Source organism: Procambarus clarkii, chromosome 91 (genome assembly GCF_040958095.1).
Source record: "Procambarus clarkii isolate CNS0578487 chromosome 91, FALCON_Pclarkii_2.0, whole genome shotgun sequence".
Classification (NCBI taxonomy): domain Eukaryota; kingdom Metazoa; phylum Arthropoda; class Malacostraca; order Decapoda; family Cambaridae; genus Procambarus; species Procambarus clarkii.
Window position 1 is genome coordinate 11,785,499 of NC_091240.1, and position 16,260 is coordinate 11,801,758.

Sequence of the window (16,260 nt, forward strand, 5' to 3'; positions counted from 1 at the left end):
TGCCCAATCTAAACTACCGCTTTGTTATCAATTCCACTGTCACAAATATGGGAACATTTAGATCTTATTTCTTCAAACAAATCAAAATGTTTGTATGTGCCTTTTAATTACGATTAGTTTTTACACATAAAAAATCAGTGTTTAGTGTAAAAAAACGCCATTTTCTCGGTGTGACCGGGAGGCTTCCCGGAGCTATCAAGGCTGATATGGGTATATTAGCTTTCTGGCATCAAAGTGCATGGAGTTCAGCCAACCGGAGAACAGAACCATAAGCCAGAACCTGGCCCCGTCAGAGAGGCGCGAGGAGCAATGGCCTATAGAAACCCCAGTGTGGTTGGGAGCATTCAATGTCTGCCATCGACCGAGTCAGGCACCCAGAAAGGTAGGCACCCCAAGCCAATGGGCATGACGTCACCACGTCGCCTCGCTTCCGTCTGCACAACCCCCACCCCTCCCCAGGAGGGCATGGGTGGGGCTTGTGCAGACGGAAGCGCAGCGACATGGTGACGTCATGCTCGTTTGCTCGTTTTCATTTGGGGAGTTCTGTCCACTGGTTCGGCTTTCAGTACCAATATTTTAACCAGAATATGGGAGTTTGTTTTGGGGCGCTTACATTTCTGGGTGCCTGACCCGGTCGATGGCAGACTTAGAATGCTTCCAACCACATGGGTGTTTCTGTAGGCCATTGCTCCTCGTGCCTCTCTGAGGGGGCCAGGTTTTTGCTCGTGGTCCCCAGAAGGCCTAGAATTCCATTTGTGTTGACTGATACCAGGGTCTAATACATTCATATCAGCCCGGATAGCTCCAGGGAGCCGAAGAGGCTCTCCCCAGAAATATATAGTAAATAATAATTATAATTTTTACCTTCTCAATGAATGTTCAACTCATTTGGTACCTCCAATACGAGCTTAAAACATGTGTTCATTAAAATGAACATACACCCAAATGTATGATATAATTACTTACTTTTATACTTTACTATTTTTTATAATAGCCACTTAACAATATTGTATGTAAAAGTGGATTTCATAAACAATATATATATTATATTCCTTTTGTCCGGTCGTGATGGTCAAGCGGATTAAGGTGTCCTGTACATACCAGTTGCGTTGCTCCTGGCAGTATGGGTTCGAGTCACTTCTGGGGTGTGAGTTTTCAGTTGCATATAGTCCTGGGGACCATTCAGGCTTGTTCGCATATTATATTATATTATATTATATTATATTATATATATATATATATATATATATATATATATATATATATATATATATATATATAATATATATATATATATATATATATATATATATATATATATATATATATATATATATATATATACACACATACACACACACACACACATACACATACACACACACACACACACTCTCTCTCTCTTACTCAATAAGCAGCCCTCCTCCTGTTTTGGTAGTACTTATAGTAATGATGAGGACCATAATACAAGTATATATACCGACGTACAACAAAATTAGAATATAGAAATCTGAACTATTGAGATGGTCAAACTGGAAAACTATTTTTTACTTGTGTTACTTTAACAAACTAAACTAACAATCCTAACCTCCCTAGACCTAACATAGTATATATGTATGCAATAATAGGCCTAGGAATATTTAAGTTTGTGTTTTAGCTTCATTTATTTTAAAAGAATTCCTTATTAATCAGAATACTACGATCTAAAAGCTAAGAACGTACAAATTCTGGTCACAATAGGTACTATCTGAACAGGAGGATAGGTTGAAATAAATGAAGTGGAGACTGACCTGCGTGAAGGTACAGAAGGGCTTGAGTGCTTCCTCCACAGCTTTTGGCAAGATGGGTGGCAGTGTCAGTTCAGTTTGACACCAAACTATAAGGCAAATATAAACTTCTAATAAATTCAATAACTGATCTATGTACAAAATTACTATATTTCAGTTCTATTTACATTAAATAATTACTGAGAAATGCTGCATTTCAATAGTTGCACTACTCTGACATGCCACTAATTAAACACTTGCAAACATCTAATATATCTGGCTATTGTATATACTGTATATCAGTTGCACAAAGAAAGTTTTAAGACTTGCCAAAATTTGTTACTTTTATTCAAAAGTCTATTTATTTGGGTCAAATATTCCATTTAAATATAGCCAATATAGTAATAGTGTGTAAGCTGATGATTAGCCAAAAGTAAACTGGCTTAGAATCAGTTTAAACTGTTTAATGACCGAGATACAAACAAGAATTTGGAATGAACCAAGAAGAAAATGGTGTTTGCCTTTCAAACTCTTACTCTAAACTCCTGTAACCATTCAGTATTAATACTAAAAACTTGGGAAGACATGTATTCAAGGTTTAGAACATTACAATCATAACAACAACTAACCTGTGTTTGTGTGAGGAGCAGAATAATTAGTCTGCTGAACTGGTGTGCACACCATCCGCAGGAGATTCACAGACTTCCCACTCCCTGTCCAGGGACTCGGCACTACCGACTCATGAGTGAAGAACCTAAAATAATGTTGTTGCACAACTTAATATAATTCATTAAATGCTTCTTAAAATTCTTCCCTTAAAATTTTTTACAAAAAATTCAGCGTTGAATGTAATGAAACGCCATTTTCTGGGTGAGAGACTGAGGCTCCCTGAAGCTTATCCAGGCAGACATGGATATATATTATTAGACTTTGGCATCAGTCAGTGTGAATGGATTTCTTAGGCCTACCGGGGACCACGAGCCAGAACCTGGCCCCCTCAGAGAAACACAAGGAGCAATGGCCTATAGAATTGCACATGTTATTTGGAGCATCCTATGTCTGCTATCGACCGGGTCAGGTACCCAGAGAGGTAAGCATCCCAAAACAAACCCCTATTCTGGTTGAAACCACTACTGAAATTCAAACGAGTGGACAGAACTCCCCCAAAGACAAACGAGCAAACGAGCATGATGTCACCACATGCCGCGTCGACATCTGCGCAGCCTCCCCCTCCATAGGACGAGGAAGGGGGAGCCCCAGACCCCTTTATGCCGGCTACTCACACCTTCAGTTCAGAAGCTGGATGTCAAAAAACATGCAAGCAGAGGGAAAGAGGGATGCAGGGAAGCCTCCAAGTCTCACACAGAAAATGGCATTTCATTACATTCAACGCTGTTTTTCTGGGGGAAGCCCCTTTGGCTCCCTGGAGCTATCTAACCAAAGATAAGGAAAAAGAAGGACGGACCTGACACGCCACACGCCCTAAACTCAAAGCAAGACAACCGGCAACACCGAAGGACCCTGCGAACGACAAGGGAGACCCAAACCAAGGAACAGGGAAAATGGGAACCTGGGCAACCCAAAGCACAGCTGCGGCTACAGAGGCCAAGGGGTGCAGTCAACAGAGGAGAACTGCAACCGGACACACCACACGACGCACCCCCGGCCTAACCAACCAAGCATAAACAACCCAAGGACCCCTCCAGAAAGCAGACGCCTCAGCCTTCACCAGAAAAGAAGAAGGCTGCAAACAAACAAACCGAGTACCAAAAACAAAAAAGCACAAATCCCTGCGCCAGAGGAGAGCATGAAGCTTCTCTACCTGACCCCCAGAGGCCAACACCAACACGAAAGAGCCGTGGAGAAACAAACCAGAACCGAAGGGCCCACTACAAGCCGTGGGAGAAAAGAGAGAAGAGAGCACAATGTCCAAAGACCAGGACAGCTCAGGCGATGCATGAGCAGGCCGGAGATGAAACAACTGTCGAGACAGCTTGTAAAACGGCACATGACTAACATCGATGCCAAAAGCAAGCTGCGGCAGCTCTACCAGAGCTGCCGCAGCCTATATCGAGCAGATCTGCATATTGGCAATATGTAGTCTTGCCTGACTGCATGATCCTGTTCTATGAACACAGCCACAACTTTCCTTAGAACAGCTGAGAAAAAAAATTATATAGGACATTACTGTTCAATTTCAGTAGCCATAAGTATTTAATTATACTTAAGTGCTTCAATTTTCAAGTGATTGGAATACAAAAATTAATGTGGGATGAAAAATATACATGACAAAAACCATAACATACCCCCTACAGAGGATACCTATGCTAAATCACAGGCCATCCATTGTAGGTGAGAATTCACTAATAGGCACATGTGGACGATGATGTCACCATCCAAAAATATATTTTGTACGACCTTAAAAATTATATGACACTGTAGACAGCTTGATAGTGTGGTAGCAGCCATGAACACTGTAATATCTATATAGATCCTATTTGGTAGGTGGCCTTCTGCCTTACCTAAATGCTGTGTCGTCACTACTTTCCTACACTACATAACATTGTATATTGAACTGGTAAAAACACCTTGGTAACTGATGTCCTTCTCTCAAATTTAAAGAAGCCTGTTTTACAAAAGGAAAACCACAATAATGTTCCTGTTCCACATATTATTTTCCTATAAAAACACATGCATGCAATCTTGTTAAATGTGTTAAAGTAGACATCTAATAGAGAACTGTAATACAGTAATCTAACTTCTATGAATACAGATTTCCACCATACACCCCTCATTATGGACAGAAAGAACTTCACTTGTATGCTATTCAATTTTATTCTGACAAAGTTTTAAAGAAGTTTATCCAAAAAATAATCAACATTATAATAAGGCAACTAAAGAAGTACCTACACAGAAACCCACTCACTTGTCAATGGCATCTTGCGCTTTACGTTCATAATCTGGGTCTATCACCATCTCTGCCTGGTTGAAGGGAGACGTTTCAATATTTGCCGGGTGTAACAAAGCTAGCTGGTCAATAGACCAACGAAATTTACCATCTGCCTTTTGACTTGGTGATACAACATGGCGAAAGAGAGACGGGCTCACAGCTGGCATCTGCAGACACTCTGCTCCAACTTCAAATGGGTTGATGCAACGCTGGTGAAAAACATGTCGATGCTGCGGTGTCTGCGGTCCTCGGCTTTCACTGGACTTGGTGCTGTAAAATAATTCATAAATACATAGGGTACTGGTACATAATCTATAGCATGTATATATCTAAACACATGGAACCCACACTACAAGAACAAAATTAAAAATTTAATAGTAGCTTACCAAGAAAATCTCTCTGATGGTGTTCGAAATACCGGATAAGCAGATGGAGAAGGATTTATTGGAGACTTGGATGGAGTGACAGTCAGACACTTTTGGCCCTGACTTTTGTTGCTGGAGCTCTCTCCACTAGGGCCACTGCAATTCCTCACTTTTTTAACTTTATTTCCTTCTTTATCTAAACTTTTCTCAAAAACATGATCATCATAAAAATTACTTCTGGTATTTTGTGTTCCCTTACCATTACAGTAATCCTGACCTATGTTCTTAATACATAACAGTCTTCCAGTGTCATTAAGATAACACATTTGGTTGTCACAGCAGCACACACGGTCTAAAGGAGGGGTGTTTTTGAGACTGGATGGACTGTGTGACAAAGATGACGATGTTCCTTGGTAAGACTCCCATATGAGAGGGTAGGCAAAAGGTGAAGATTCATCAGTCTCATCTGAAGAAGTACCTTGAGACCTGAAAGAGGTTACACTAAAATTCATTAGAAATCCTTATGACAAAACTTGACATAAATTATACTGTATTACTGCATTATGTTGGAAAATATGCAAGTAGGTCCTACAATGTTACAGCTAATGTTACAGCTACTAAAAACTGAAGTAAAAAGTAAAGAACGGGTGAGATCATTTGCCCATACAAGTACGCAATAGTTTCCTTTCCTATAATGATGGCCCATTTCCCTGGCTTGCATTACAGTGCCACTTGGATACTCACACTACAGTGCCACATGGTTACACTCACACTAGTGTCACTTGGTTACACTCACACTACAGTGTCACACGGTTACACTCACACTATTTAGCATGGGTGGAACACACACAAGGGGACACGGTGAAAACTTAGTACCCAAGTGAGCCACGGACAATGGAAAGAATTTCTTCAGTGTCAAGAGTAGTTAACAAATGGAATGCATTAGGCAGTTATGTGGTGGAGGCTGACTCCATACACAGTTTCAAATGTAGATTAGATAGAGCCCAGTAGGCTCAAGAATCACTATACCAGTTGATTTGACAGTCGAGAGGCGGGACGACCAAAAAAACAAAGCTCAACCCCCACAAGCACAACTAGGCCTGGTCGACGACCGGGCCGCGGGGACACTAAGCCCCGGAAGCACCTCAAGGTAACCTCAAGGTAGGCGAGTTCACTACAGTAACTGGTTCTCACTACCTTATTCATCTTAACACTGCTGTTTAAAGCAACAGTCCTTTTCTTATTTTATACAGTATTGCCCCATTCCAGTTCATGTGCTCTTCTGCAGTATCACATTTGTACCCCTTGAGTGCAGTCTGTTATTTTATACATTCTTTCTTCTGACACCAACAGCTGCAATCAGAAATAAGACAGTCAGTTAGCCCATAAACCCCCATTTCCCACTTTCTGGGGTGGGCAAGCACCTGCCTGGAGAAGACTGGAAAACTGCATAAGAAAACACCAACAATTTCAGCATACCACTACAATGCATCACAGACAACTAGCTCCACCACATTCCACCAAATCAGTCACAAGAGATTTTAACACTGATGAATTTGAAATATCCAAGGAAAATTGTGCACATGGCAGCCCTCTTATGAATGATGAGTTTGCAAAGGATATAAAGTAATATATATATATAAACTAGTAGTTTAAAATTAAAAGGAACTTTACGTATTATTATTTTTACAGATGCTTCACTATGTCAGTATCAAAATATTATGAAGCACTAATGCTGCATTCTGAATTACAGGAAAAAAAGATACTCATATACTGTACTTGTTTCCAGAGTGTGACTTTTTACTCCGCCGATGTATCCACCTAGGATCCAAATTCTCCTGATTCCATGTCTCTTCTTGGATAACTCGGCATTTGTGGTATCTACAAAATTAAGCCGTTCATATTTTATTTTAAACAACAGTAACAAAAATTAAATATACAATTTAAAACACAGTGCATAACATTTGCAAAACACACAAAACTGCTCACCTGTAGGGTGTGAGTGACGACTGTGACATGGGTGAAGACGAGAGAGGAAGTTTGATCTGCTGCAAGGGCCGTCTAGAGTGCTGAGGAGTCATGTACTGCCCACCACCTTCCTCCTTTCCAGTAGTGTTTTTATCAACTCCATTATGGAGAATTTCACTAGATTTTAAATCCATTTATTACCAAACCTAAAAAAAAAAATAATAATATTTCTTTAGAAAAATATATTTAATTCCTAGACATGCACATACAGTATTAAAAAGGACTTTTGAAGATATTACTCCAATAGATATACAGCTTTTTGAAAATTAGTGAGCAGGGACTATCTAATACTGTCGTAGCCCATTTGGAACATTTTCACATCTCTCTTATTTTTCTCGTACACTACATGAGAAAAGTATAAACAAAATTAATAAATAATTTTGGGAAATTTAACAAACTGTCGGCTTCTTGTTCCCATTGAAGCCACTGGAGATGATGGCCCCTCAGGTACATTCAGATAAGTACTTATATTATTTTTTAGTCAAGACAGTATTTATTGTACATTATAATTTCTAATACAGTACCTTGGAATTGTTAGGTTAAGTAGATTTTATTTATGGTTATATTCCTTTAAAAAAATGAGTACACTGTACTACCAAGACTCCAAATATGAACAATAAAAGGTAAGCTAATTACGAGGAGAAAGCACTAAGCCAGTACGACTATGTAGCACTTGGAGGGGATATGAGGACAAGGGGTCTGGGATATGGCGGAGGGAAGGAATGGTACCTAAACACTTGCACTGTCAGGGATCAAACGCTGACCGGCAAGAAGGGAAGGGAATTACCAGGGGAAAGTCTCAAACCATTACGACTACATGGCACTAGGAAGGGATCAGGATAAGGATTTGAGATAAGACGGGGAGGAAGGAATGGTGCCCAACCACAAGCGAGACTGTCACTGTACCAACCAGTTCAAGTGGTTGCGTATGAACAAAAAAGTACAGTAACTGATTACAGTGAGAGATGTGGTAGGAATTGCAGATTAACCCAATGAAGAACAGAGCCAAAATAGGCACATGCAGAGAACACTGTATGAAATATCAGAAGCCCATGGATCCTCAACCTCTTCTTATCAATTATAAGTAGTATTGCCTAAACACAAGTGGAGGCTTTCAACAGACAATTTGAAAAATTCTTACATGTGCCAAATCAGTAGGATTGCAATGGACAATCCTGCTGATTGTAATGGACATGTAACAGCTTGGCCAATCAAGTTAACACTAGAAAAGCCTATCCCCAGGTTCGGCTTTGGAAGCATAACTTTTTTTGAAAACTGACTATGGGAAAACTACAGGTAATTGGTAATACAGAATACCAGTGTAGTTTTCTACCAAGTTGACAAAACAAGCTGGTAGACAGAACTTACTATATATAGCAAATGGTTCCTCTATGGCTTCCTCTTATCAGTGACAGGAAGAAAATTAGGATTATTGAGGTTCCTCTTAGTGACCGAACCGTGATCATATCATGATCAAGTCTCATATTAATTTTCTAGAATTAATTGAGGATTGCTTTCTTACGCAACACATTAAGGAACCAATGCGGGAAAATAATATTTTAGATTTAGTGTTAACTAACAGGGAAACACAAATTAATTAATGACATCGAAATTGAAATAGGGAGTGCCTATTAGTGCAGTGCCACATGAAAGACTGATTAAAAAGATAGAGGCTCATGGTATTGGGGGTGCTATACTAAGTTAGATTAGGGCATGGCTATTCCAAAGGAAACAGAGTTTGTGTGAATTGGGTTAAGTCAGAGTGGGAAAATGTTGTAAGTGGAGTGCCTCAAGGCTCTGTCCTGGGACCTCTGTTGTTTACAATATATATAAATGATTTAGATTCAGGTTTGAGTAGCAACATTTGCAAATTTGCCAATGATACAAAAATCGTTAGGGAAATAAATACGGAAGCAGACTCACTATCACTTCAAGTTGATCTAAATAGGATTTTGAAATGGTCAAAGGATTGGCAGATGCAGTTTAATGCTGATAAATGTAAAGTTTTGAGGCTAGGTAATGATGATAGAGTTGCAAGTTACAAGCTAGATGGTGTAGAGATTGCGAAGTCAGATTGTGAAAGGGATCTGAGTCATCATTGGTAAGAATTTAAAACCAAAGGATCAATGCATGAATGTTCATAATAAGGCAAATTTGCCAATGATACAAAAATCGTTAGGGAAATAAATACGGAAGCAGACTCACTATCACTTCAAGTTGATCTAAATAGGATTTTGAAATGGTCAAAGGATTGGCAGATGCAGTTTAATGCTGATAAATGTAAAGTTTTGAGGCTAGGTAATGATGATAGAGTTGCAAGTTACAAGCTAGATGGTGTAGAGATTGCGAAGTCAGATTGTGAAAGGGATCTGAGTCATCATTGGTAAGAATTTAAAACCAAAGGATCAATGCATGAATGTTCATAATAAGGCAAATAGGACACTGGGATTTATTAATCGAAGCGTTAGTAACAAGACATTTGGTGTTGTTCTTCAGCTATATCTTGCTCTGATTAGGCCCCATTTAGATTATGCAGTTCAGTTTTGGCCACCGAACTATAGAATGGATATAAATTCACTTGAACATGTTCAGCATAGGATGACAAAGTTAATTCCCAAAATTAACAACCTGTCATACGAAAAGAGATCAACAAAACTTAAATTGCATTCACTGGAAAGGCGAAGAGTTAGGGGTAACATGATAGAGGTTAACAAGTGGATGAATGGACATAACAAAGGGGATATTAATAGGGTATCAAAAGTATCAACACAAGACAAAACACAAAATAATGGGTATAAATTGGATAATTTTAGAGTTAGGAAAGACTTGGGTAAATACTGGTTCGGTAACAGGGTTGTTGATTTGTGGAACCAATTACCGCGTAACGTGGTGGAGGTGGGGTCCCTCGATTGTTTTAAGCGTGGGTTGGACATGTTTATGAGTGCGATTGGGTGGTTATAAAAGGGAGTTGCCTCATATGGGCCAATAGGCCTTCTGCAGTTACCTCTGTTCTTATGCTCTTAAATCACTAACGATATATACGATTTTAATAATTAGAAAATGAGCTTATATATACAGTATTTTATATATTGAAATACCAGTGTGCAATCTGACCATATTCACCCCCAGGCTTGGTGTAGGGGTCAAAGAGATCATGTCAACACATTGCCATGGGGTCATTAAGGTGGCTGTACACAACTCTGTGAAGAGTTAGGCAAGATTATTTGAACACTTTGCCCCAAGAATGTAATATTAAAAGTCTTGTAGTATATATTTTGCAATATGTATTATGTGACAACTACTGAAATAACCCATTGTCGATGTGACGACTTATACTGAATTTTGTAACTAGCTCATCAAGATTGTAACTTGCTTAGCTAAATGAATTGTGGGGTTCAGTCCCTGAGCCCATTATGTGCCTCTGTAACCCTTTCCACTACCGCCCACAAGATGGGTATGGGGTGCATAATAAATGAACTAAACTAACTAAAACTACTGAATTAATGTAAATGCACTTGTAATATAATACAGTATATGATTAATAATTGTGTACTCTATAGATATAAGCCCCTTGAGGAATCTTATCACATAGGTGGATAAAAATACCCTAAGGTATTCTCTCCTTTCATGAAGTATTTTACTATATCAATAAACTTACATCAACTTGAATATGTTAGGGAAGACGATGGATGCCTACTATACTACTAGGGAAGACACAAGTAGCCACCATAACCCACAAAGCCACCTGGGATATTCAACTATGATACCGAACTGTTAAACGTTAAGGAGTGCAGCAGTCAATCAACTAACTCAAGATTGACTTTTCAACATTTCAAAAGCTAACTACCCACTTTAAGGCAGTTAGACGGCAAAACCTGGATAATTACCTTTTAATTTTGTTTGTAGTTAAATCCAATTATAACGGTGAAGCCCAAACTGGAGGCAATACTGGTCACCACTGTTGAGAGGTGAGGTCGGCCATGTTTATGTTGTATGTGGCGGGCTCCAGCCTCCCTGCCAGCCCTCCCCGGGGCTCGGTCTCCCTCCTCATCATCATACCTCACCTTCATCATATACCTACCTGGCATGCTCTCCGCAAATATGATAGGTTGTATAAACCCCTATATTACTCCTACCTCTCTAATAACACCCCTCCAAACTTTAAAGTATATACTGAATTCGTATATTCGTACTGAATTCTGTACTGTTCTATTTTCTAATAGAACTTTCTTCTGTACTGTTCTAATTCTGTATCGAATTCAATTAAGCCTAGCAGTGGTAACATCTAGAAGCCTGCTAACATTATTGGATGACACATAGACGTGCGGTTCTTCATGCATAATAGAATGATGATAGATGGAGTAACTGGTGTGAATTTCACTTTGCCTCAAGTCTCCGAAATTTAGTTGATGTTCCTGGGATATTGCTGCCCTCAGGCTGCTCAAAGGCAGTCCAAGTTGGTAATCAATTCCCTCTTTACGAGCAAAAGTCTTGGCTAACTCATCAGTTCTATCATGCATTCGGAGACCAATATGGGAAGGAATCCACAGGAGACAAACTCTGACTTCATCATTGATTATTTCATTATATCTGTGTCTAGCTTCAGAGATAAGCACATCACAGTTATGCCTTGGGGAGCTGAGGGCAGTCAAGGCTGACAAGGAGTCACTTACAATTAGCGTGTCAACTTTGGATTCATATACGCGCTCGAGTGCAAGGATTATGGCAACCAATTCTGTTTGAAGAGTGGAGGCCCAGTTACTTAGACGCGCACCACATGAGGTGATTTGATAAAATACCATGCCCAAGATTACCAACAGAGTGCCGGCGGGGGGATGGGAATTAGCCTCGGTTACCATTCTCTTTTTGTTCGGTCGTGTTGGTCGAGTGGTTAAGGGATCCTGTACATCAGATGCATTGCTTCTGGCAGTATGGGTTCGAGTCACTTCTGGGGTGTGAGTTTTCAGTTGCATATATGCCTGGAGACTGTTCAGGCTTGTTCGCATATATATATATATATATATATATATATATATATATATATATATATATATATATATATATATATATATATATATATATATATATATATATAACTGAAAACTCACACCCCAGAAGTGACTCGAACCCATACTCCCAGATGCCACGCAACTGGTATGTACAAGACGCCTTAATCCACTTGACCATCACGACCGGACAAAATGAGGTGATAGCCGAGGCTATATGAACCACCCCACCGCCGGCACTCGGATAGTAATCTTGGGCATAGCATTTTACCAAATCACCTCATTCTTTGGGGCACACGTGAGGAACACAAATGCGAACAAGCCTGAATGGTCCCCAGGACAATATGCAACTGAAAACTCACACCCCAGAAGTGACTCGAACCCATACTCCCAGATGCCACGCAACTGGTATGTACAAGACGCCTTAATCCACTTGACCATCACGACCGGACAAAATGAGGTGATAGCCGAGGCTATATGAACCACCCCACCGCCGGCACTCGGATAGTAATCTTGGGCATAGCATTTTACCAATATAGCCAGTTACTATCCGAGTGCCGGCGGTGGGGTGGTTCATATAGCCTCGGCTATCACCTCATTTTGTCCGGTCGTGATGGTCAAGTGGATTAAGGCTTCTTGTACATACCAGTTGCGTGGCATCTGGGAGTATGGGTTCGAGTCACTTCTGGGGTGTGAGTTTTCAGTTGCATATTGTCCTGGGGACCATTCAGGCTTGTTCGCATTTGTGTTCCTCACGTGTGCCCCAAAGAATGAGGTGATTTGGTAAAATGCTATGCCCAAGATTACTATCCGAGTGCCGGCGGTGGGGTGGTTCATATAGCCTCGGCTATCACCTCATTTTGTCCGGTCGTGATGGTCAAGTGGATTAAGGCGTCTTGTACATACCAGTTGCGTGGCATCTGGGAGTATGGGTTCGAGTCACTTCTGGGGTGTGAGTTTTCAGTTGCATATTGTCCTGGGGACCATTCAGGCTTGTTCGCATTTGTGTTCCTCACGTGTGCCCCAAAGAATGAGGTGATTTGGTAAAATGCTATGCCCAAGATTACTATCCGAGTGCCGGCGGTGGGGTGGTTCATATAGCCTCGGCTATCACCTCATTTTGTCCGGTCGTGATGGTCAAGTGGATTAAGGCGTCTTGTACATACCAGTTGCGTGGCATCTGGGAGTATGGGTTCGAGTCACTTCTGGGGTGTGAGTTTTCAGTTGCATATTGTCCTGGGGACCATTCAGGCTTGTTCGCATATATATATATATATATATATATATATATATATATATATATATATATATATATATATATATATATATATATATATATATATATATATATATATATATATATATATATATATTGTGACGATAATCTCTTTCAAGAGAGATTGAGCCTGCTCTTCCCTACATAAGTACGTCAATATACATGATAATATAGAAGATACATCCACCAAGTATCGCCAAACGTTTTGCCCAGAGAGCAAATCGTACCCAGCACACAGTGACACCTGCTACCACCGCCGTAACCAGCTAACTGCTCATCCTCTGCCTGCCTGTCGCTGATTGGCTGGTGACTCGTCGCCCCTGCCCTCCGCCTCCGCCACAAGTCGACGTCTGGGCTGCAGTGCGCCAGTATCGTCAGAATATCTCAGTGCTCCAAGCAGTTGACATCTCTCGCTGGTAGACTAAGCCTTGGCTTTCGTGTACTAAGGGAGGTGGCAGCTCGAAGCCAGTATTCCAGCACCACTAATATTTTATTTTGCTATCACTGTAACTCACTTGTCTTAACGTAACTTTTCATTTGCCAGTGATTATTCATATTATTTTGTTTGTTGACTTGTCTTGCCTGTTTTATGTGATTACCTTTATTCATGTCTTGTTTTTCTAGAGTAATTAAAGTTTCATTGTTTATATACTTGTGTTTTGTGTGTCTTCCCATTACCTTACCACAGACGAAAGGACCAACTTTTCTCTTTTTTTTGATTATGTGACGAGGCCCTGCCCCTAGCTTTTGAAACAGCCGAACACCAACGCTTTACCGTCACAATATATATATACATATATTGAATGTATATATATATATATATATATGTCGTACCTAGTAGCCAGAACTCACTTCTCAGCCTACTATGCAAGGCCCGATTTGCCTAATAAGCCAAGTTTTCATGAATTAATATATTTTCTCAATTTTTTTTCCTATGAAATGATAAAGCTACCCATTTCATTATGTATGAGGTCAATTTTTTTTTATTGGAGTTAAAATTAACTTAGCTATATGGCTGAACCTAACCAACCCTACCTAACCTAACCTAATCTATCTTAATAGGTTAGGTTAGGTTAGGTAGCCGAAAAAGTTAGGTTAGGTTAGGTTAGGTAGGTTAGGTCGTCGAAAAAACATTATTTCATGAAAACTTGGCTTATTAGGCAAATCGGGCCTTGAATAGTAGGCTGAGAAGTGCGTTCTGGCTACTAGGTACGACATATATATATATATATATATATATATATATATATATATATATATATATATATATATATATATATATATATATATATATATATATATATATATATATATATATATATATATATATATATATATATATATATATATATATATATGACAATGTCAGACCACGGAGGAAAATGAAGTTTCATTTTCCTCCGTGGTCTGACATTGTCATATATATATATATATATATATATATATATATATATGAAAATATATATATATATATATATATATATATATATATATATATATATATGTGTGTATATCACGAAAATAAACACGTGATTAAGAATGTGACAATGTCAGACCACGGAGGAAAAATGAAACAGGAAATTTCCTTAAGTACTTTCGTATATTAAATACATCTTCAGAAGGTGGACCTTCTGAAGATGTATTTAATATACGAAAGTACTTAAGGAAATTTCCTGTTTCATTTTTCCTCCGTTGTCTGACATTGTCATATATATATATATATATATATATATATATATATATATATATATATATATATATATATATATATATATATATATATATATATATATATATATATATATATATATATATATATATATATATATATATATATATATATATATATATATATACAGTATATTGGCAACCCACAGCTCTACCACTGAGCCACCACCAACCACTAAATAAGGAAGGATGTTGTTTTGTTGCTGTTTAAGATTCACCTACTGGGAACAAAACGTTCCAAGTAGCACGGGATATGGTGAGCCCGTAGTGGACTTACCTGGCACACGAGCGGGGCTGTAACTTGGGTCTAAAGAAGGATTCAAGAAACACCTATCTGCTGTCCAACTGGAACTTTAGGCATTATGTGAAAGGTAACGTGCCCAATCCTTCTATTCTACCCGGGGATCAAACCCGGAATTCCCTATTATGAGTCGAGAATAAAACCAACAGTTACTTACAGACTCATGAATTACTATTCATCAGAAACTGAAAGTTACTCAATAAATAGGAGCTGTAGTTAAACAAAAAACTGAATTATAAAACGATCCTTTGACTTTAATGAAAATAAACTCGAAGTTCAACACAGTAATTCTCCTACCAGTAACGGTTAAGCTGGGCCGCAGTACTACCAACGCTGCAAGCCAAACATGGCAAGGCTGATCTTCATCCAAGCCTTAAAATACTGAACAATTTGGAAGACATTAATACAGACAAGAGGGGTAGAAATAGCCTAAGCTACTCTATCCCTTTGAGATGTATTTATTGCTTATCTCAATAAACATACTTGAATTGAATACAGACCACTCCTTTAAAAACTGTAATCTGATCCTCATTATTTTTGTATAATTAAATTATTATACCTATTATGGTGCGTGTTTGGGGAGTAGGAAGGGAGATGGGATGATGCATGTCGCCACGATAACACTGATATATCTGCCTCGGGAGATAGTCAGGTATATAAACATGAGACATGACCATACGTTAACATTGTGTTGCAACCAACACATGTGCATGACACGGAAAGTAACACTAACCCCGGGTAGAGGACACGCACACTCATAATGCTGGTACGTGTACACTACTTCTTGCGTGTCAGAAAAATTAATACACTTATTTTGTAAATGTACACACAATCCTAATC

General features: G+C 39.0%; 1 protein-coding gene across 2 annotated transcripts in view; it reads right to left on the reverse strand.

The window, feature by feature from the left end:
- bora (aurora kinase A activator-like protein bora) overlaps positions 1-11,161 on the reverse strand; it is a 28,526-nt gene extending 17,365 nt beyond the window's left edge. The window contains exons 1-7 of one of the 2 annotated variants that reach the window (XM_045768197.2): positions 10,997-11,161; positions 7,071-7,255; positions 6,861-6,962; positions 5,103-5,567; positions 4,693-4,986; positions 2,396-2,520; positions 1,791-1,876 (exon numbers count right to left, since the gene is read on the reverse strand). In XM_045768197.2, coding sequence (XP_045624153.2) covers positions 1,791-1,876; positions 2,396-2,520; positions 4,693-4,986; positions 5,103-5,567; positions 6,861-6,962; positions 7,071-7,243 — 1,245 coding nt within the window. In that variant the 5' untranslated portion in view covers positions 7,244-7,255; positions 10,997-11,161. Of the gene's footprint in view, positions 1-1,790; positions 1,877-2,395; positions 2,521-4,692; positions 4,987-5,102; positions 5,568-6,860; positions 6,963-7,070; positions 7,256-10,767; positions 10,913-10,996 lie in introns of those variants that run through there. The other variant, XM_045768199.2, reaches the window with a different exon arrangement.
- Between the last annotated feature and the right edge of the window lie 5,099 nt (positions 11,162-16,260).